This window comes from Borostomias antarcticus (assembly GCF_949987555.1).
Source record: "Borostomias antarcticus genome assembly, chromosome: 4".
Taxonomy (NCBI): Eukaryota; Metazoa; Chordata; class Actinopteri; order Stomiiformes; family Stomiidae; genus Borostomias; species Borostomias antarcticus.
Genome location: NC_140237.1, coordinates 27562148 through 27585800, shown reverse-complemented (window position 1 = coordinate 27585800; position 23653 = coordinate 27562148). Strand labels below are relative to the sequence as shown.

At 45.9% G+C, this 23653-nt stretch overlaps 3 protein-coding genes across 3 annotated transcripts in view; all 3 read left to right on the top strand.

Annotated features, from left to right (window-relative positions):
• The first annotated feature begins 1851 nt into the window (after window positions 1-1851).
• cox5ab (cytochrome c oxidase subunit 5Ab) lies at window positions 1852-4949 on the top strand. Its single transcript, XM_084437081.1, has 5 exons — window positions 1852-1988; window positions 2839-2955; window positions 3289-3410; window positions 4043-4169; window positions 4817-4949. Exons 1-4 carry the CDS (start codon window positions 1916-1918, stop codon window positions 4154-4156), a joined length of 426 nt encoding a protein of 141 aa, XP_084293207.1. The 5' UTR covers window positions 1852-1915; the 3' UTR covers window positions 4157-4169; window positions 4817-4949.
• Window positions 4950-5585: 636 nt separating this feature from the next.
• fam219b (family with sequence similarity 219 member B) lies at window positions 5586-8030 on the top strand. The gene is made up of 6 exons (XM_084437534.1): window positions 5586-5746; window positions 6133-6241; window positions 6384-6477; window positions 6621-6698; window positions 6935-6980; window positions 7144-8030. Exons 1-6 carry the CDS (start codon window positions 5675-5677, stop codon window positions 7291-7293), a joined length of 549 nt encoding a protein of 182 aa, XP_084293660.1. The 5' UTR covers window positions 5586-5674; the 3' UTR covers window positions 7294-8030.
• Window positions 8031-9756: 1726 nt separating this feature from the next.
• Window positions 9757-23653, top strand: part of LOC311307902 (AT-rich interactive domain-containing protein 3B-like) — a gene marked incomplete at both ends in the record, with an annotated part of 45500 nt that continues 31603 nt past the window's right edge. Inside the window, 2 exons of the mRNA XM_084436793.1 lie at window positions 9757-9792; window positions 10858-11559. Coding sequence (XP_084292919.1) covers window positions 9757-9792; window positions 10858-11559 — 738 coding nt within the window. The remainder of the gene's footprint in view (window positions 9793-10857; window positions 11560-23653) is intronic.

The window sequence follows — 23653 nt, the reverse complement described above, 5'->3', positions numbered from 1 at the left end:
CGTTGGGAATTCTGGGCCAAGTCTAAAATGTGGAGGGGGTAATTATGTAAAAGTCCTGAGTGAGAGGACCGATAAAGCACAGTGACAAAAGCATTACCCCAGAGCCAAATCCAATGTGACACCGCAAGGAATAGCACTGGGAAAGGAGTCAACCAGGCAGTGTGGACAAGGTTATTCACCAGCTGAGAGTCTATTTACAGCAAAGACATTTGTTTTCCGAGAGGTAATCATGGTGGTGGTTATGGAGGAGAAATGCCCTCATATTTTGCACGTCTTCTGCACTTAACACATAATTTGTTACTCTCCTGATTGATAATGATATCCACTATAATACTAACAATGCGTTTGGCGTATCATCATCATCATACTGTAATTAATGATATTATTAGCTTCTATAAATGTTGCACATTGAGGAAAAGCGTACCACAGCCTATAGAGGCCTACGACTGCGTACACGTGAGGGAGAGCAAATTCATTTTGAGCTTGTGATAAAAGTATGTGTGCTCTATTTTGTCCGCCTCTGCAGATGAGAGCGGAGTGTGTGGGGTGGCGTGGGAGTTCACTATCTCCACTCCTCCAGATGGTTCCGTCTTCTCTTATCTAGAAGAATGGCCGCCGCTTCCATTTTTCAACTCCCCTTATCTGGGAATCCTTTAAATTGAATATTTACTGGGCCTATGTTTTCTGCCTGTGTGTTAACCCACTGAAGACACCGTTCCTCTTGCTTGGCGAGACAGGACAAAGCCCCCCCCCCCCCCCCAACCGTTCACCCTACCCCACACTTAATTCACGTGCACTCTCTCAGTCTGTCTTGTCAGGGAATTGGGCAGTGATTGATTGTGTGATTGCCAGAAAAAAAGGAAGGTTAAGCTGGAGATATTAATAAACGACCATAGAGGGAATATGTTCAACAATAGTGAAAAGCATGTACTCAAAAGGACAGAGGCCGAGATGCCCTCCATCTTGTGTCAAATGAATCACTTTTCCTAGCAGTCTATTGTCTCTCTGTTCGTCTCTGTGCTTGGGGATAGGAGTACACTTAGGCAGCCATTGAAAACATTGTATTGCAGTATAACAGTCCAGGGGGATATCTGCAGAAACAAATGGTGGCATGGCTGGCTCCGCCCTGGGAAGTGTCTGGAAATGTATTTCTAACACTGTATTTGTAACAACAAGAAATGTAGCACTTTTCTGAAATTCCTCTGTTTGATTAATCAGTGCAACCGAGGATGAATTGCGGTGCTGAAGTCAAAGCTGTAAGTGTCAGAATTCAGAGGGGAGAAAATAGGCCTAAAGAAGTATCAATAAGATGCAAGGTAGTTTACAAAACTTCCTTACTCTATATGTGGGCATTGCTTGCTTGACCTTCTCAAACTCTGAGGATTTTTTGATGAATCAATAGTAGGCCTACGCTGTCCTATGAGGGCTCAAGACTTTCAAAAGCATGGATGTATTAGATCAAGAGTCAAGACTAAGCTTTTCCATTCAGGAGTTCTGAATGCTGCTGTTTGCTGCCATCTGGTGGAGAAGAACGACTTGTCACAACCAAGGTCACGTTTGCCCCAAAGAAGGATATTACTTCAGGAAACTTTCTCTTCACTTTATAGATCTTTAATTCACTAACATTTAACGAAGATAATCTAAATATATGATATATATATAAGATAAATCTACGGCTACTATAAGAAGATTTGACTATCTTCTGTAAAGTCACAAAAAGTTAGATTGAATCATAGCCGTTTTCTATAATACCTCCATGCCTCGGCGCCATTGTGAGTTAGTAGTCTCGCCGTCTGTTCCTGCGCAGACGCAGCAGCATCCCTCTCTCTAGTTCCCTAGCATCACAGTAGTGTTAGCATACGGGTTAAGTTAGCAAAAGGTGAACAGCCAGCACTGACTCCCACCGATCGGCAAAATGTTCAGAGCGGTCGTTCGACTCTCAACCTCTGGCGTACGGAGTTTAGCGCGGCCACAGCCTTGTTACACAGGTGAAGACACCGAAGTCTACTAAAGTATTATGTTTATGATGGAACAGTTTGGCGAAGTAATCTGTGAGCTAGCTTGTTAGGCTAACTAGCTTGCTAGTATGCTAGTGAACGACCCACGGCTGACCCGTTATACGGCTAGCTAGAATTAGCTTGTTAGCTTGCTAATGCTGTACTTTGTGACAAGTGTGACAGTGGTTTGCGTGTAACCTTCATCAAAATGTTGCTTTACCATTGCATAATTCACACAAACTGATGGCGAACATATCTGCCGTAAAGAATGGGATCCGCATCACGTAGCCTATCTTGCTAGCAAGCAATCCAACGCCGTGTCCTTGTGGTGACCCACGTTTAGCCTTGTTCAAATGCATCACTAGTCCACAGAAATGCGCAGCTCCACAGACTTGGCTCTCCCATGTCCCCAAGCGCACTGTTAACTAGATCTGTGCTAAATGTAGTCCGAGTTTTGGTCCTTGGATCAAATGGAGGCTCTAGTGGGCCTATAGTTATTGGTGTTCCGAAGTAACCTAGTTAGTTACTAGACAGACAGGCATCTGTAAATAGACCGCAGTTAGCTACTGTGTGAGGAACACAGCAGGTCAACATTTAACTGGACACGACATTCTACAATGACGATATCAAAAGTAACTACATTTATTTAATCAGTGGGTTAGGTTGTTGTTGGGTGGGCAACGTTGCGTGATTGATTACAGGTGGTTGGTTTGGGTTAGGTGATTACAGAACATACTATTTTGTTAACCTCTGTTGGCCATGCCACCATTGTCTTGACCATATAGAAATCTGTGGAAAAACTAATTTGGAAGCCATGTTAGATTAACTGTGTGTTTCTCAGGTGCCCTCGTCTGCCGAGGCTACTCCCATGGCAGGATAGAGTCAGACGAGGAGTTTGATTCCCGCTGGGTCACCTACTTCAGCAAACCAGACATCGATGCCTGGGAGCTGAAGAAAGGTAACATACCTACCAACATCTGGAACTCTTAACGGACTGATTAGCCTGCTCCCAGGATATGATTAATCTGTGTATCAGTATCCAGGCTAATATTTCACTATAACTTAAATTATAATTCTTATTACATTACTTAAGATGATGTTGCTGTGTTCAGTGTGGCATACACATGTATTATTACAGATGGCCTTAAACATTTCTGCCATCTGTATGCTTCCATCTTAATTCCTTGTCTATGAATAAGTGCTCACTTGTCAAATTCATATGTTTGAAAATGTTTCATTGTTTTCTGGTCGACAGTCTATAATTTCCTAACTCCCCCATATTGTGTTGCAGGCATGAACACCCTCATCGGTTATGACCTGGTACCAGAGGCCAAGATCCTGGACTCGGCCCTGCGCGCCTGCCGGAGACTGAATGACCTGGCCAGTGCCATCCGCATCCTCGAGGCAGTCAAGGTGGGCTATTTGGCCGTCCTCCCAACTGCGAGTGAGAATATAGACATATCTGTGATTGAATTAAACTCGCTGTTAATCATATGCTAATGTAAATCACAGTAAAGATTAATATTATATTTTCATATGTATACCCCCTGAGAATCATATAGTATGGTGCAATCATTTCGACATCCCATTTTGACTATATTGCTCCATTGCTATTCCATTTTGATACTCTGGGGGGGAATTGTCAAATTGCAGATGGCAAAGTAGATTATATAAATTACTTTTATTTGGGGTCAAATAACCTCATGCAAGTTTTTTTTTTATTATTTTTTTATTATTCCCAGAAGAAGAACCCTGTAGTGGTTGGATTTGGTGGTTATTCATTACTTTTGATTAAAGCACATTTTTAATCCGTACAACCCAAAGTGGAACTGTTCACTTTCACATTGAACAGAACCTTGTCAGAATTGCCAAGTAGGTTGTTATAGAACATACAGTAATTATTAGTTTTGTTGTAAAAAAATAAGTGGGCAAAATACACTAATTTGGGAAGGGTTTTTGAAAAACAAACCTCAACCAATAAGTTTGTTCTGGTCGTATTTTAATGGAGGACAGAATGTAATATGTGTGATATTCTGTTATTCCAGGACAAATCAGGCCCACACAAAGACATCTACCCTTACCTGATCCAGGAGCTGACACCCACCCTGAATGAACTTGGCATCTCGACACCAGAGGAACTTGGCATTGACAAGTTATAGACTCCCAAACTATGTGAGTGTTAGATACTAGATGTTATAGTTATAGACTCCCAGACTGGGTGAGTGTTAGATACTAGATGTTATAGTTATAGACTCCCAAACTGGGTGAGTGTTAGATACTAGATGTTATAGTTATAGACTCCCAAACTGGGTGAGTGTTAGATACTAGATGTTATAGTTATAGACTCCCAAACTGGGTGAGTGTTAGATACTAGATGTTATGGTTATAGACTTCAAACTGGGTGAGTGTTAGATACTAGATGTTATAGTTATAGACTCCCAAACTGGGTGAGTGTTAGATACTAGATTTAATGGTTATAGACTCCCAAACTTCACTATCACGACAGCTGTAAGAATAGAAGTACCCATTATTCTAACAGTAATGCATCTTGTTTTGGTAAATTCTGCTTTCAAAACCTAACCAACTAACCATAATCATAAGCCAAATATCAGGTATTTATGGCTAAAATGCTTGAAATCAGTACTTTGGTTGCTGTAAGAATAGTCAACTGTCAATTAAATTTTATGGAGGAGTGTGTTGTATTAGCTATATGTAGATTTTTCATGAAGCGTTAAAATTGACTTTGTAAAATTGACTTTTAATGAACCTCTGAGAATTAATAATAACTCATTTGATTTGTATTCATTATTTCTCCCCAGATCATTTGATGTGTAAAGAGAAGAATCGTTCCTTGACATCTCTTCCCTGTTCCAATGTCTTTGATGTTGACTGAAAATACTTGTCCTGTTGTGTATAAAATGAAGGACCTCAATAAAGAAAGCAATATCTATTGAATTCAATGTTTTCTCACCCTTCTGTCCAGTCAATCCTCCAAAAATCCACTACTTTTGGAGTGGTCATAAACTATCATAAACTGGTCATAAACTATTATCATACTCATACTGTATATACTCTGAGAGAAATAAGCAAGGTATTTTGAGACTGACCTAGACATAATTTAAAGTTTTTTTTTATTTTTAACATCTTATTTGTGGTGAGATCCATCATGTTTAATATTGTTTGTCTCTCATCAAGTTCCAGCTACTATCAGTATCATGTAATGCATGAAATCCATGATAGAAACTATAAGCATGTTTAGCCTAGCCATATGATGAATAGCTTATGGTACCCTACTTAGAGGAAAGGTAGGGAGTGTTTAGAACATATTGTTGGGAACACTTTCCATATCAATAAGTTCACGCCATCCTGAATTATCTTTCAACAGAGTTCTGAGACGACCGCATACAGTATATCCTTCTAGTTTCCAACACATACAATACAATCCGATGAAATCTGTAATGGGACTGAACGAGGGCATATCGAAGGCTACAACTTTCTGAATGGAATGTGTCCCGTCGACTGCAGGAAACGGAAGTGACGGATATTGTTTTCCTACAGCTCTCGGCTAGACTAGCAGCAGTAGCCACCCAACACTATTAACATTCCTGGATTGTTATGACAGTAGAAAGTGTAAAAATGCCTGTCTTGAGGTGTTAAGCGTGACAACATTCACCAACATGAACGATATTATGGAGGAACAAGAGAGGGATACCTTCCTCACTGCAATGCCTGAAACCAACGTTTTGACGGTACGCTTGGCTGCTAACATCTTAGTTCGCTAGCTAGTTAGCTACTGACATAACCAGCCCCCCAGCTCAGCTGACGATCGAACAAGCGACGTGTTCATTGACAGTCTTCTTGTGGGTAGCTAGGTAAATGGCAACCAGCCTCAAACATACCGTATACTGTGCCCGAATTATGTCTGTCATCTAACTAATTTGCTGGACTGGCTGCTAGCTCCCTGGCTAGCTAACTAACGTGACGTTAGACTAGCTAGCAAGCTAACGCCTGTTAGTTAGAGGTAGCTAGCTAGCTAACCTCCAGTCAGTTGGCTCGCTAGCTGGATGTGGATGTGTGTACTGCCTCTTCTGACTGATTGTGCTAGCTAACGTTATCTCTTTCCTGGTTGCTCCAGGGCCCTGGCAGCAGCACGAGACCCAAGACTGCTGATGGGGGCATCAGACCTGTGGAGAAGAGGGGTCCCTACATCATGTCCAAAGCTCCAGCCATTCACACGAAGCTGCGTAGGTCCACTCTTTATGAATATAATAATGCAATCAAGCTGTCCACATTGTGCCACTCACAGCCTGTCAGTCTGGTATTTTAGTTGATATATATAGACTGCCTTGTTGATTAGAGGAAATATGTTTGTGATTACATCCACAGAAAAGCACAGGGAGATGGTCAGGAAAGCACTGAAAAAGAAAGGCCTTCCACCAGGAGGCCCAGTCATGCAACAGCCCAGACCAGGAGGAAAACGGTACAGGGAGTTTCTCCTGGTGATGTTGTTGATGAAGGATATATGGGCTTAGTTTCTGTGGCTGGATGGAGTAGTGAACTGTGATGCACGCATGACACATTGAAGCAATGCAATATCAAGTTATTCTGGTTTCTCTTCTCTAGAAGTGTGAAGTTTAACAAGGGCTATGCTTCCTTGAGTCAACATGCAGAAGACACACTAATAGCACTGGACTCTGACAGGTGAGACTTGCACAACTGCAGATTCCTCAAGTACAATTTGAAAAATGTGTTTCTGCTTTCTCAGAAATGAAGTAATCACATGATCTCTAACACGATTGGATAGGTGGAAACATGTGTCCCTCTAGAGACCACTCCTAGAAATCCTCTCTTATCAGATCAATGAGGATTCATTGTAGTATTATTCCTTATTAACATGTGGCAGTCCCTAATGACCTTGTGTTGCCTTGCCCTTGCAGTGATGAAGATGTTGAGCAGTATTCCTCAGGATACTCTTCAGCTGAGGTAAATAGACCCAGAGGACCGTTGTGACATACCATTTAGCGTGACCTGATTTCCTGATTTGTGTTGACACACACACATGCCTTTTACTTTCAGTGTTTTTCTACATATCTCACATATCTCAAATTCCTGTCTTTCTCTCGTCTCGCCTGTCTCTCTCCTCCAGGTCCACCCAGACCTAAGCAGACAACTGCTGCAGGACGGATACCGGCTGGATGAGATCCCTGATGACGAGGACTTGGACCTCATCCCCCCTAAAGCCATGGGCTCCTCAGTCTGCTGCTGCTCACAGGCCGCGTCCTGCTCCATGCAGTGAGCGGAGTTAGTGTCGTGACCTGGACCCGACCCCTCGGCCCACCGGACCTCTCTGTTACCCTGACCTCAGCCACTGTTTAAAGCCCAGGCCCTCCTACCAACCCTCTGACTAAGCATGGACCCCCATCCCTCTAAACTCTAAGCCCTCATACCGGGCTATGTACAGTACTCACTATGTACTTGAACCCAACACACACAGAAGCATGGATGGAAGTCGTCCAAAGCCTTAAACACTGTCAAAAGCAGGGCTCTCTGTCCTCCCAAAGGTTGACCTGGATCTTCTTTTGGTACTGAATGAAATGCTAGCCCTACAGACCCTCTGAGTAGAGCTGCAGATGGTTATTCATCTGGACACACACCCATTCACACCCATTCATCTGATGGAGAGAGTGGTTACTGGCTTCTTGTCCTATTTGGTCAATAGCGCTGAGGCCTGTTCAGACATTAAAAAAGGAATGTGCAATTAAAATATGCATAGCTGTCCACAGTGCTAAAGATCCAAAGCTCCTCTTTGAGCTCCGTTTTCTGTCAAAGTACGACCAGACCAAAAAAAAAGACCAGACTGAACATTCCCTGACCGTAGTTCTATAATATATGTAGTATTGATTGCCCTTTTTCTAGAGACTTCAACAAAACAAATTCATATTTGTTTCTTTGCAATTCCCTGGGGTTTTGGTCCATGGCGTTGATATTATTACAACGTTGACATGCTTTAAAAGTGATACAAAGTGCTTTAATGCTGTGTAGATTCCAGCACTTAAAAGTAAAAAAGACAGCCTTTTAATACTACGTCCAAAAACACCAAGGGTTTTGATAAGCACGCTCACTAAAACAAACGATGCCACTGTTTGTTAATGTTTCAGCAACGAGAGCTGCTGTCAGTTATTTCCTGTCCTTTTGAGTTGAACATGAAGCTGAGTAGGTGTCTCTGAGGTCAACCACTACACACACACGGTCATTACTCACGAGATCTTCAACTAATGTTGATACTCGGAAGAGGAAGCGCATCATGATGTCCTTTACCTCAAGGGGAAATGAGCAAGAGTCGCCACATACCGATTTTAACCGTTTCTTTCTCTTCCTCTTTATTGTTAATCTAAATCAGTATTAACTGTTTTACATCCTGTCTTATTACAGTGTTTGTTTTTTTACAGCTTCTGGTTTGGTTTCTAAAGCAGTGCTTTGTTTTTGCCTTTGTTAGACATTGGGAGCGAGTGATTCTTGTCACTTTCTCAAGAGCAGTCTAATGCGTTTACTAGTTTCTGTTCATCAGTGCAGACACCATGTGGCAGAAGTGTGATCGTTTGCGTGCTTGACTGTGTGGTAACTTACATGTACATAATTATTGCACTCTACACACACCAGGTGCCAGCAGACGGTACACTGCACTTGCCTGTACTATGCAACTAACCGGACAATCCGCTTCATAGACCTTCTTTGCTACAATATACAAGTGTTACTGAATGCTAAATGCAATAACTTGAAATGTCATAGGAAACACTATTCTTTGTATACAGTATGGGTATATATTGTTTTGCTATATTCAATAAATGGAGATATATACACTCAAAACGTATCTGTTGATGGATTAAGCATACATTCGAGAAGTAGGCTGGTATGACAATCCACATGCCAAATAAGACGAATGTAAACCCAGCATTAACAGCTATGACACCGTGTAGTAGATCCTCTACCATCCACACGGGGGCAGCATCGAGCTGTAACAATGTTTAATCTAATTTTGTTACCGTCAATTATAGTAAATACTGCCACTGCCAGGGACTTATTTGTGCATTATATGGACAAGGTTGAATCACTGATCACTAAATCACTAATCCATTTGATATATTATGCTCTTTTACTTGAAAATGTAAAAGTAATTCATAGAGAGAGTTTTGTCTTTACATCTTTGCATGTTTGCAGCAGCCATTCCATTGGAATTAGGATTAACCCAAAGCCTATCCATGTACAATATAATCGGTGTGGACTGTCGGCATAGTTATGGCACATGAGTCTATTATGTGCTATTTAATAGGCACTATTTTGCATGGACAAGAGATTAGAGTGTGACAGAGGTTCCATTCTCGGTGGATTTGCATACGTGCTGAAACTATTCAAGCGACGTCGCGCTGCGGCTCTGAAACTTGTTGCTGCGGCTGGTCGGTGGGCGGGCCCTGGCGGTGCTCGAGCCTAACGGGGGGTGTTTCAGAGGGAGCAAAGCGAGTCAAGGGAGTTACCTCTACGCTAAGCTTTTCCAGATATGAGATCGGACCATTTTCGTGTCCGTTCTTATAAATAATTTTTTAAGCAGAAAATATATATATATTTTAGAGGAACAACCTTCATTCGCTTGTCTGCTGGTGGACAAACTGAAGCCCGTTGTGCATGCACTCTTTCTCAGTGTGTTTACAAGTGATTGAAAGCGTGCCAGCGAAGAGGGGAAAGGGTAATCTAGGAAGGAGGGATGGTGGACAATTCCGGTAGCAGCAAGGCACAAATGGTGAGTAGTTTCCCCGCTTGGCGCGGTGCCCTGCCTGGGCTGAGGTTGGACCACAGCCCCGGGGTCGGGGTCGAACAGACAGCTTTTTATTTGTAAAGCGAATGTGTGCACGGGAGTAACTATACACCTACAGATAGAAAAGCCTCTCTTCACCAATGTTATTCTACACTACTCTGTTGTAGTGAGTTAGCAACACGTCATTACTAATTTTCTCTCCTTATAGTTTGAAGTAGGCTACGCCAGAAACCACGCCGAGCGTCAACAGATATTTTAGGCTATCCACGGCCAACTATATATATATGTATATTATACTGTATATAATTGTAACCAACTGCCACATTACTGCCGTAAAATGCATAGGTCCTACTAAGGGTACTACTTTGTTTCTCGAAAACGATTTGACTATAATATTTGCTATCCTCCCCCCATGTGTTTTTCAAACTAGATTCCGGCTTGCTGTTTAGCATACTCATTCATCTCCTCTTTCTGGAGCCTTGCCATACTAACCAGAAGGCTTGTGACGTATTTAGATACTGTAGTATGGTATGCAAACCTTCACGCTCACCACTTTGCAATACGTTTTAAATTACACTGGATAGGCCTGCATTGTATATTTTCTAAGAAACAGTATAACTAGTAGACAACGTGAATAGCCTACTCTATATTGCAGTTATATTATTCTCTCAAATGGAATAGCCCTGGCTACTTTTAATCAAAATGATGCGCATCGCCTACTGAATATGAACAATTATATCTTTAAAAAACCTTCTGTAGTCTACTGACTAAGGAAGCGTTCCACGAAGCGCATGTATTTTACTTTCGGAGCCCCACGCCTTCGCTCTTCACTTCCCCACGTTAGGTTAATCTGATGTAACAACATGTCTGTAACTTAATTATAAACGGACCCAGCATTCGCCTATATAATAATACTGTTCCAAACACATTCGTTTGTATTGTGCGTATTCAGGCCTGTTTGGCCGGACTGACGTCCATAGGGTAATTGGCGTTGATGGTTTACGGTTGGCTATTGACATCTCTCTCGCTCCCTTCCTCCCTCCGCTGCAGCCCAGCATGTCTCAGGATCCGGGCCTGGGGGGCGGCTACCCCGCGGGGGGCTCCTCCGGGGGCATGAAGTTGGAGGCCGTGATGGAGCAGCTGCAGCGGCAGCAGCAGGCCCGGCTGGAGATGGAGCGCAAGGAGAGGCGCCTCCGCGAGGCCCACATCATGTACGCCCAGCAGCTAGCGGCGCAGCAGACCATCCTGGCCGCCGCCAGGGCCGGCGCCGTCGTGCCGGGGTTTATGGGTAAGGGCCTGGGGGGCGGAGGAGGAGGAGTGGGGGGGCTGGTACCCGGCGGCGGCGGGCCCCTGTCCAGGGTGTCCAACCAGAGCAGCGTGGACTCGGAGAGAGAGGATGAGGAGGAGCGAGGCCGCGACTCGGCAGACGAGGAGGAGGAGGATGAGATGATGGAGGGGGACAACGGGAGCGAGGAGGAGGAGGAGGAGGAGGGCGGCGGCGTGGGCGCCAGCGGGCTGGAGTACCTTCGTAAGCAGACCCTGGCCCTGCAGCAGCAAAGCGCCACCGCCTCCGCCCACCTGCCTCCGACGCGCCCGTTCAGCAGCTACTCTGCCTCCGCCCCCCAGCGGGCGCCCTCGCCCCCCGTCAGGGTGAAGCAGGAGCCCGAGGAGAGCCTGTCACCCGCCGGACCCCACTCCGCCGCCTCCCCCAACGGACAGGCCGACTGGAGCTTCGACGATCACTTCAAACAGGTCAGTCTCTCGCTGGCTCTCCGCCAGCCCCTGCTCTCTCTCGCTTGTTATGTCAGTTCTGGTTTTTGGTCTGCACATGGTTACATCCTCAAAACAAGACCTTTCCCATATGTGTTTTCAAAGTTTCGAGGAGACATGTTTATCAAAGGGTAGATTTACCCCTCCTGAAACAAAATCTATCTCTGAAGAACTCTGTCTTCCGCAGCTAATCTGGCATCAAAGTTCAGCTATCCTTCCCTAAACACAGAGAGTCAACAGAAAGGCGTGTAAGCAAAACACAGATGGCCTTTCACTAAGTTAGAGACAGAGAGGGGAGAGGGGGAGAGGGAAGCCCTTTCGCCGTTTTCCACCCTCCTGTTGTGTGTTTTGTCTTGATTGTTCTGCCTGCTCTCGCTGTGAGCTCTGGCTTAATCTTGGCCGTGGTGCCAGAAACCTCTCAAGCAGTATCTTTGTCAGACACTTCAGACTCTCTGGGGAGGGCTGAGCCTCCCGTTGGCTTTTGTGGCCAAAATCCTAGAAGTGTGCCATGGCGTAGGGCCAGGCTGGAGAGCAGCACACAGTTCAACACCACTCACCGTCAGCGAGCGCTGCTCAATCTCTCCGTCTGTGTCTCTCTCTCTCCCCCTCTCTCTCTCTTCCTCTCTGTCTGCCCATGTCTCTCTCTCTTTCTCTCTCTCTCTCTCTCTCTCTTCCTCTCTGTCTCTCTCCCCCTCTCTCTCTCCCTCTCTCTCTCTCTCTCTCTTCCTCTCTGTCTCTCTCCCTCTCTCTCTCTCTCTCTTCCTCTCTCTCTCTCCCTCTCTCTCTCTCTTCCTCTCTGTCTCTCTCTCTCCCTCTCTCTCTCTCTTCCTCTCTGTCTCTCTCTCTCCCTCCCCATCTCTCTTCCTCTCTGTCTCTCTATCTTTCTCTCCCTCGGCAGTAACAGGTTTGGCCCGGGTCCAGACAGCAGAGACAGTCAGAGCAGTGGTTCAGTGTTGAGGTTGCGGGCGTGCTGGTGGGTGGGCACGCGGCAGCTCGCGCGGGGGGGGGGGTGTAGAGGTGTAGCCTACAGTAGCGTCGCTTCAGCCCCCTCTCAACGCGGCTGGGCTCTGTGCCAAGGGCACTTTTCGCTGAAGGTAAATATGTCCACGCCACTGTGTCACTGTGCACAAGAATGCTAACGGGAAGCTCCAGCAAGCTAGCACTGGGCAGTCAGGGCAGCAGGCCGCTAGCAAGGTTAGCATGTAGGAGACTTGGAGCCCCTCCCCCGCCACTAGCCAGTTGGGTTGATATAAAAAGCAGTGGCGTTTAGAGTTGGGAGCCTGATCCCAGACAGATGATTTGGGTTGAGTGTGCAGCACTATCATTTTCCAGTCTTTTATTACTGTCTATTTAAAGGGGAAATCGCTTTGGACTGTCACTCTGTACATTTCCAAATTTAGCTATCCCCCCTCCCCCGCCCGCCCGCGCCCCTCCCTCCCTGTTCTCTGCCCGTCACAGGGGCGGTGTTGGAAGGGGAAGTTTAGGAGGGTCGGCAGCAGGCTGAGCTGTGTGGATTACAGGGGCGGTGAGAGACGCTAGAACACAGTGTCTGTTATCACACAGAGCAGACCGACACGGGGACGAGGGAGAGGCTACAATAGGACCACACCACTGGAGAAGCACAATGGAAAGGTGGTAGACAGGCAGGCAGGCAGGCAGGCAGTAGGTAGGCAGGCAGGCAGGCAGGCAGGCAGGCAGGCAGGCAGGCAGGCAGGCAGGCAGGCAGGCAGACAGACAGGCAGACAGGCAGGCAGGCAGGCAGACAGACAGACAGACAGACAGACAGACAGACAGACAGACAGATAGAGGTGTAGCCTAGCAGAAAGCCGTATCTGTGTCCTGGGGGCTTTTATTGGTAGAGGGGTGGGCTGGGCTGGGCTGAGCCCGGGCTTTGGGGTAAGGGGGAGGGGGCATTGTGGAACAAGAATTGGTCTGCCCTTTTTTTTTTTTTTTTTTGTTTCCTCCCTTTTATCTGTCCTGTCATTATGTCAGCTTGCCAGTATTTAATGACGCCTCATCTCTTGAGGCAGTTTCAGGTTGCAGCGCTGGCAGCCATTGGGGGAGGGGGACAGGAGAGAGGAGGGGGGGGGGTCTTTTTTTTTATGGCATTGTCCTTCACTGGCCTGAGAGAAGCAGTGCAGATGCCGCAAATGCCATTCTCAAATAATGGTGATGTTGGCGGGGAGGAGTGCTAGGGGGGCGGGGGGGTGGGGGTAGTATGTTTATGATCTGAGTCTAAAAGCAATGATACAAGACAGGAGGACGTGTGTTGCAGGAGGTTGGAGTCGCCCACATCCAGAGTATTCTAAATATAGTTAGGAAAATCTATGACTTAAGCTTAAGATTGAATTAGCTATCATCAACTGTTATCCAATCATTCAATTTGCCATCTGTCTACATCCTCCACTACAGTACTGCGTGTGTGTGTGTGTGTGTGTGTGTGTGTGTGTGTCTGTCTGTCTGTCAGTCTCTGTCCGTGTGTGTGTGCGCGCGCGAGTATGTGCATGTGTGTGTGCCTGTGTGTGTGTGTTTGTGTATGTCTGTCTGTCAGTCTCTGTTCATGTGTGTGTGTGTGCGCGCACACGCATGTGTGTGTGTGTGTGCATGTGTGTGCCTGTGTGTGCACGTGTGGTTATTTTTTTTAATTTTTTTTTAATTAGACCTTTATTTAACCAGGTAAGCTTATTGAGATAAATAATCTCTTTTTCAAAAGTGACCTGGCCAAGAGGCAGCAAATTACAATACAAATAGCATACATACAATAAATAAAATAAGCTCAAGTTAGAAGTATAACAACTGTGTGCATTTGTGTGTATGGCTGCATGTCAGAAGAGCATGTTGGGAGGATGATGAGGAGGGTGGAGAGACCGTGTGTGTTCTCCCGTCAGTGATGCATGTGTGGTGGTGACCTCAGCCCTGCCCCAAACAGAAGAGTAAATAATTGTCAAACAAGGCGATGGACAAAGGCGTGTCGCGGAGCCGGGGAGGGTCAGGGAGGGTCGGTGGACCTTAGTCAGGCCTCACCCTCCCGTGGCCCTGCTCTGCTGCGGGATACACAGGCTGACGACCCCTCTAATCTCTCACTCTGGCCACGTGCGCACACACACACACACACACACACACACAGAGACAGACAGATGCACACCCCTACTCCCGACGTGCTAATCCCCCTGTGATTAATGGAGTTTTAATCACGCCTGTGGATTGTGCTCCGTACGTGCGTCCAACAATGACTAACCCTCCACATGCGGATTCCTACTTGCTGCCGTTCTAGCTTGAGAACCCTGCGGCAGTGCCAGCAGACAGCTGGTGGCGGCGGTGGTGGAGTCGGGAGGTGTCACGGTTTTTCTGGGCTACCAGCTTCCTCCTGTTCACATGTTCCCTATCTTCTCCCACAACTGTGCTTCTCATGTGAATAATGAGAATGAGGCCAACTTCATTGTTGTGATCACAGAGAGACAGAGAGAGAGAGACAGAGAGACCAAGGCCTGCTGCTGCTTCTACTGTTAGCTCTACTGCTAACACTACTGCTAGCTCTGCTGCTAGCTCTACTGCTAGCTCTACTGCTAGCTCTGCTGCTAGCTCTACGGCTAGCTCTGCTGCTAGCTCTACTGCTAGCTCTACTGCTAGTCTGCTACCTGTACGCGTCTCTGCTCCTGGCCAGTCAGTCACCATGACCTGTTTGTTTGGATGAAGGGTGTTGCATAATTTAGCTGTTGCCCCAGCAACGCATCAGGCAGGAAGTGGGAGGTGCACAGCTGCAGCGGAGGATCAATGTGGATTGTGTAAGCTTTTAGAGGAAGAGGAGGAATGCCCGACCTCATCTATAGCTCATTTATGATGAATGAGAAAGTCATTGTATGTAGTAGCAGATTTATTCAACTGTGTGCTTTTGGACAATGGAATGTGGAACAAATGCTGGCCTGGTGCGTCTGAGATGCCAGTCTCAGGGAGAGACTGCCGTTGGGGCCGGGAGGTTTCCACATCGTCTTCACGTTGGTTGTGGTCGGAATCTGTGGGGCCCTCAGTGCCTCCTTGTATGACAGGTGTTTCTGGATGACCTGGTTTCTGTCTTCCAAACCTCTGTTTGTGTTCAGTTCAACACACTCTAAAAGTCACCACCATTGCCGCCAGCTTTTTCTTCGTCTTCTTCGTCGTCGTCTTCTTCTTTCAATCATTTTGGTTGCCTTATTCAGTGGGAACTTGCTTATCTTGTGTATTCAATCCACAGTCTTTTGAGGCCCAGCATGGTCGTTTAACTGCTCTGGATGGACTGGCCCTTGCAAGCACATTCTTCTGTTATGTTCCCCTCCTCCTGTTGGTACGAGAACAGACGCCAGTCCACACAAGCTGTTCAGCCTCTTTCAGCCCACCCAATGCAGACCTACTGGTCTAGAATTGTGGAACGCACAAAAGACACAACTTGAAAAGCTATGCTGCTTCTTTGGTGGTGTTTGTCAAATAAATGGTTCAATGGGCAGGATCCAACATGTCATGTGCTCTCAGAACTGTGATGCTTCCACAGCTTTTTTGTCCTCTCGGATCGCTATGCGTCTGCTCACTTGACACTTACCTTCCATTTTATATTATAGCTAATGCTCTAAAGCCCAACCTAATGTGACTTAGGTGATTGATTGGCTAAGGGGTTTAAAGTTCTTTCCAAATTTGGCCTGTTTATTTCAGCACTTCTCCCAGTGCTAATTAGACATGCTTAAGGTGTCTTATTCCTGCTTCATTCAAAGCCTATGGGGAAGATTAGGCTACTGAATTAGCTTAACTTGTATTTGAGTTATATGAATGAATATTGTATATCATAAATATTTACCATTCTGTATTAAACATGTATAGGCTTTTTATGAAAATCATTAGTGTTATTATTAATATATTTGCATATATGTGAAAATATGGCATGCTTTTTTTTCTTGGCTGATTTGTAAGATGGACACAGTATAAATACAGCCGTCTGATCAGTTGACACACTGAAAGTAAGAAAGAACATGTTCCTACATATTTATTTAGTAAGTTTTCAAATTCCGTGTAGAACGGTACAATTCTTTATTTTTTCTTGACCCAGGTGGTTTTGGTAGAGTGGTGTTTTGGTTGCTCTGTGTTTGTGGCGCGGTGCATTGTGGGCCTTCGTTGTGGCTCATTACCAGTGGGCTCCGGCCGGCTGTGTAGGGGGGGGTTGGGGGGGCCATGGCTTTTAGCTCTGGAGCACTTCACTTTCCTAATGGCATTCTTTATGATAGAGAAAGACTAGACTGCGCTCTACTCCAGTAACAAACCAAAGCGTTTGGGACATGCTTAGTTTGTGTTGGTATGGAAACAAAAAGAAAGCCTTTGTTTACTTAGTCTTGGGCCCCTTTTTTTCTTTTTTTCTTACATTCCAGCTTTATATTTCGGCAAGTATACTTTGCATTATACACAAGAACAATCAACCTAACAATTGACATTTATCTCTTGCCATTGGAGACACATTGTCTTTTCAATGGATGTAAATTCAGTGGGTGAGATTTTGGTCAGATGTGAGATTACTTTTACACTTGGGGAGACAATGGACTCTTAAACTTTAGTTTAGCTCTTTAGTACGCCACCACCAAAGGTAGTGTGGAAATTGGGTTTTGACACATGCAGTATTAAGAGATCCTCCAACCTCAGGTAGACTGACCTCCAGAGGGGTCTGAACGCCTCCAGCCTCATGTGGGCCCTGAATCATATGCTGCTCTGCTGTCCTGCCCCTAACAGTCAAGTGTGGAAGATTCCTCCAAGCCCAGGAATAGAGGTATTGAATTTAGTAGGGGGATGAAGTGGTGGGGGGGTTGTGTTGTAGAAGGAGGAGCGGGGAGAGAGTGTGTGTGCGCGTGTGTGTGGAGGGGGGGGGGGGGGGGTTCAGCCCTACATTGTGCCCCACCCAAAGGAAACATTCCAGACGGAATTAAAGAGTTAACTCTTCAAACAGTTAGCATTCCCTTTGGGGGGCTCCTGAAGAAGCTGGGAGGGGTTGGCCTGTCTGTGCTGGGGTGAGTCAGGGAAGGGCCCTGATTGGTGATCTTTTAATTCATTTCACCGAGTGTCACAGAGGCAGTAAAAGGGGCAGTAAAGCCAAAGGCCCCTTTGAATAGGAGGGTCTGTAAGAGGAGGGCCACTGGTACGCTGTGATTCAGGGACGGGCGCTTTTTATTTGTCTGAGTCCCCCAGGGCACATCTGCTGCCCCTGAGAGAAGACCCCCCTGGAGGGTACCAGACAACACTGGGCTGTAGCAGTGCACCCGGGCCAGACCAGAACCCGGGCTGGCCCAGACGTATTATTTGGTAGTGACCTGTGTTGTCCATCACCAGTGGGTTGGACTGGTGGGTTTTGTCTAATGGTTGTGGACTATTGGAAAAGAGATGGGTTATTGCAACATTGTAACTTCAGTAGCAATGACTACTGTTTTATGCTCTTGCTAATATTTTTCAATCAGGCACCCAGGTAGAGACCTATACAATCTTTGTCTTCTAAAACAAGTATTTTGTCAGAATATTTTTGAGATACATCCGGCTGTGTTCGGCGTGTTGCGTTTGCTGATAATGATTTTTTTTAAATGCTCATGAGGTGTGAACATGTGTTTCACGTTCCTCCTGAATTCAGTATGTGCTGGCAGAGGCAGCTGAAAGTTACCACCTTGTCTGAGGGTGAAAAGTCTGCAAAGCAGCCGGATGTAATGGTGGCTTCCAGTTAATGCAAATGACAGTTGGGATCACTCCGTCATGCGCATCGCTACTGAGGCCCACTCCGCCTCTCTCCCTCCAAACGAATTGTAAGGCGGAAAGTTGTCACATTGAAATGCAAATGTCGCATGTCCATTAGGGTGTCACCTTTTATTTATTTATTATTATCCCTCCTTCAAATCCACCCCCGGAGGACTGACTTCCTCGCCTCTAATGGAAACAGAGCTACTGATGGCCGCTGTAATCTGATCAGTCGGCAGCAACCGCAACCCCCCCCCAGCACATACACACACACACACACACACACACACACACCCCACCCTGCTCTCCTCCACCTTTGGTTCCACCCGTCCCCTCCGTGACCACTCCCACTCCGCATACTGTAGCTCAACACCTGCTCTTCCACTGAGACACACACACACACACACACACAGACGGAGGCGGTGGGCATAAGAAACAAAGACATCTAGCAACGCCTCCCAGCCCGCCAGCTGCAGCGGAGCTGAACTCATGTTGACGCTCCCGGCCGCGTCTCTCTGTTACAACCTCAGCCTCCGTCCACGGCGGCCTGCTAGGCGGGTGTCAGAGATGGCGGGTGGTCTGAGGGCGGCAGCGAGGAAGCAAGCCTGCTTCCTCGCTGAAAGGGGCCGGGCGGTGGGGGGCTAGGAGGCGTGGAGGTGAGGAGTGAAAGGTGTTAGCTATTGTTAGCGTGATCCTGCCGGTGTCTGGCTCAGGTCCAGGCCGGTGGTAGGCCTGAGGTGCTAACTGGGCCGCGGTGTCAGAGGCCCTGGGTAAACACAGCGGCTGACTGGCAGCCCGCTGGCACACAGCCACCCAGAGGAGAGAGTGTGGGGGGGCGGAGCTCTGCTTTACCGCTCCTGTCTGTCCTTGCCTGTCTGTCTCTCTGCCTGGACGCAGGGTTTGTGAAGGGGTCTGTCTCTAAACCTGCCTGTGTGCCTCCCATCCTCTCTATTGGTCTATCTGCCTACCTAGGAGTCTGGCTGCCTGCCTATCTGTCTATCTGTGCCTGTCGATCAGCCTGCCTGCCTTCCTTCCTGCCTGATACCTTTTTAGACATCGCCTCTGTACACTAACCGCCTGCCAACATCCTGTGTAGTGTAGTGTAGTGTAGTGTACACCAGTGTGTAACTGGTGGGTCTGCCAAGTTCTCACATGCAGGGCCTTCTGTGATCCTCCGCTTGTCAACACCAGGCTACTGGCTTAAAAGAAGGGCTACGTCATATTCTACTACAAGGACAGGCTGATAATGAGAAGGATAGGCTAATCTTTTCACTATTATGCTACTATAAATGTTAACGCATGCTTATGGATGTGCAGGGCACATGCCAGTATTTGTAATGCCATTGATTCAGAAAGAATTAATATATCAATAATTGTGATGCACATATTTATAAATTATGAGTTTGTAAATGAATGAATGCTTTTATATGAAATGTTTATAAAAACTTTTATAAACTTTTAGAAACAGCACTGGTCTGTGTTTCCCAGAGGCATCGTAGCGCTACGTTCATCGTAGCGCTACGTTCATCATAGCGCTACGATGCCCCTGGGAAACTCAGCCCTGATACTATATTGGTTATACTGATACTGTACTTAATTATAACCAGGTTTCTAATCAGATGTTTCTTTTTTTTAGGTTAATACAAATTTAGATTTTGCTGGAGCTAGTCTACAGTTTTTTTTTTGTTGTTTTTTTTGTTACTAGAAATGTCTCTTAAAAATCACCAACTTGTGTAGATGGACCTTGTAAGCTTTATCGAGCCCATGTACCTAAACAGCACAGTGTTTATCAAAGCTGAAAGAACTCAACCTACTTATAACTGATAATCATATCAGTATGGGTATGTTGTAAATTAGTTTCCCCAAGATTCAGAGCTACATGTGAAGATCTGTGATAGTAGATACTGGCACTGGGGTAATAAAACTAGTGATTTTTCCCCCCTCACTGGTGTAGTTAATAGACAGTCAAATTCCAATAGAACTATGAACCATGTCTACTGCAGTCAATAAGTTTCAAAAGCTGACCTGGTAAATGATTTAAAAGGTGGTACAGAAAATGGAATTATTAACAGCTGGGCTTTGAGGAGAATGCAGAGGTTAAAGTGCTGCACATCATATTTATTATCAAAAGATGTCATTCTTAGGCTACATCCACACTAATACATTTTCATTTTAAAACACATAACCTAGCGTCCGTCCACACTACTGTGGTATTTTAGAACCCCTAATCCGGAGACCTTTCAGAGTGCTGCGCTCCACGTTTGGGGTTGCATTTCAGTCCGGACTTTGAGATTTGTTTTCAAATGTGAAGTGCATAAAAAAAAAAAAATATTATTAATATTATTATTACATGCATAGGAGGCAAGCTGTTATTCCAGTGATTTGCAGTAGTTCCCGTGTCCACGGTGTTACAGCCCTAGACAGAGCGCTGGTTTTGGTCGGGAAGAACCAGCGCCTGGTGGGATCATGTTATCAATGACGTTGTGATTCCTGAGGAATGGTGCGAACTTTTTGCCAGTACTGTTCTTCCTCCATAGTATTCTCTGCAACTAAGCAACTAAACTACTATTCTCTGCAACTAAGCAACTAAACTAGTATTTTCTGCAACTAAGCAACTAAACTAGTATTCTCTGCAACTAAGAAACTAAACTAGTATTCTCTGCAACTAAGCAACTAAACTAGTATTCTCTGCAACTAAGCAACTAAACTACTATTCTCTGCAACTAAGCAACTAAACTAGTATTCTCTGCAACTAAGCAACTAAACTAGTATTCTCTGCAACTAAGCAACTAAACTAGTATTCTCTGCAACTAAGCAACTAAACTAGTATTCTCTGCAACTAAGAAACTAAACTAGTATTCTCTGCAACTAAGCAACTAAACTAGTATTCTCTGCAACTAAGAAACTAAACTAGTATTCTCTGCAACTAAGCAACTAAACTAGTATTCTCTGCGACTAGACAATCTGCTTGCGGCACATGTGCCCAGTGTACAAGAATGGTTATGTGATATATGTTTTCAGGTGTGTTCGTACGTACATACATACAAATAAAGTTTAATTTGATGCGTATGGACGGAGATTATTTGTGAAACTAAAACACTTGTGTGGACGAAGACCGTTTCCATTTTAAAACCCTGTTTCAAAATGAAAGCGTGTTACTGTGGATGTAGCCTTAGGGCTAAGTCTTTTGAGGTCTGGTTCAATTAAATGAGTGGCAAATCTGGCATCCCCATCCCCCAACAGAATTAGCCTTGATTGGTCAACCATCTGGTCAAACAAAAGACATCTAATCAGATCTGGCTGTCGCAAATAAAGATTGGAAAGCACAGAAAACACAGAAGCCTTTAAGAGGGTTGTGCTAGAAACGGTTTCCAGAACTCCAGATTATCAAGATACAACAGAATCATTAGAGAGAATGCATACGATTGAGGTAAATAATTCAAAGGATTAGGTCTTTATGAAACCATACCTCGTGTTTGTGTGGTTTGGCTATCAGTCACCATCATAAACAGCTGCTCCTCTTTCAAATGGTGTTGAAAAGGTGTTTCATCAGATTTGCTGAGTCATTGTGTTTCCAAAGTTAATATGAAAATGAACCCCCACGGTCCTTCCTCAATATGCACAAACCCATATTCCATTGATCAATACGTTGCCAATATATAGTTATTCCATCGATCAATATTACCCAGTGTGGTTGCTCGGGTCAGTCTCCTGCATTTGATCTGCACTGAAGTGAAAGAATAGTCTATAGATCGGATGGGAAAAAGATTATTCAGGAAACCTTTCCTCAGTACAGACCCTGTGTGTGTGTGTGTGTGTGTGTGTGTGTGTGTGTGTGTGTGTGTGTGTGTGTGTGTGTGTGTGTGTGTGTGTGTGTGTGTGTGTGTGTGTGTGTGTGTGTGTGTGTGTGTGTGTGTGTGTGTGTGTGTATATATAGACTCCGCCTATTAGCCCAATATAATGTCAGTGGTTTCTGTTTAGTCTACAGTAATAATTTGCCTGCAGTACTATATTAGGTTTCCTAATTCAGCAGAAGCTTCTCTTAGACCCCTCTCTCCAGCATGTTCTTCTCTTAGACCCGTCTCTCCAGCATGTTCTTCTCTTAGACCCCTCTCTCCAGCATGTTCTTCTCTTAGACCCCTCTCTCCAGCATGTTGACATAGCAGACATGTATAACTTCAGCCACTTAATGTTCTGTGCTACACATTCACATGACTCCTTGTGACCCCTGTAACTTCACATGTCTATTGAGACGGAATACATATTAAGACAGAAAGCTGTGTTTGTCTCGCGATGCCAGACTTTGGAGATCTGCCTCCGAAAGTCTGAAGACATCTCCATTGACAATCGTCGCTAGAACAGCGCTGAAAACTGACGCTGCCAATTAGAACTGCCTACATCTCCCAATAGTCTGAAAGACCCGCCTTAAAGGAAATGATGTCTTCCAAACAAACTGGAGTGGAGAATCAAAACAAAACAGTAACCACCCTAAGAAGGACCACCCTAAAGACGTTGGATTGGTTCTGCAATGCAGGGTTTTTTTCAATCTCTAAAATTGTTTCCACCCACTTTTAGTGAAGAAATGTGGACGAATGCCTTCAGGCTCTAGTTCAGCACAGTGTTTAGAGACCTGTGGGCCAGGTGGGGGGTGACTACTATTAAGGACTACTATGAGAGTCTGCCTTGACATAACTACCCAGCAGCTCTGCACACCCTGTAGACCTAGCCTGCCACCCTGTAGGCCTAGCCTTCCACCATGTAGGCCTAGCCTTCCACCCTGTAGGCCTAGCCTTCCACCCTGTAGACCTAGCCTGCCACCCTGTAGGCCTAGCCTGCCACCCTGTAGACCTAGCCTGCCACCCTGTAGACCTAGCCTTCCACCCTGTAGACCTAGCCTTCCACCCTGTAGGCCTAGCCTTCCACCCTGTCGACCTAGCCTGCCATGCTAACCTTGTGGGTCAGATAGAGCTGTAGCACTGAGCCGCTGAGCTCCACTGAGTCTCACCCCCGTGGAGATGAGCTCCAGATGCAGGCCGAGCGGCTGGGGGGACCGTCCGGGGTCTGCTGCTTGGGGCGGAGGAGGAGGGGGGGTGGGGGGGGTGGTGTTGCTGTGAGGGAGCCTGCCCAGCCCCAGTCCACCCCCCCCCCCCTGGGGAGACGACCGGCCTGTCAGAGGTGGAATGCCCTCACACACTTAACACTCACTGAGAGGAACCAGATACTCCCTGCACCGAACGGGGGGAATCAGTCTCTATCGATTAGCCCGGCGCAGAGCTGTGAATTGTGCTTATGACTTCAACATTTGATACTGTGGAGATTGGGGAGAGATAGTCACAACAGAAGG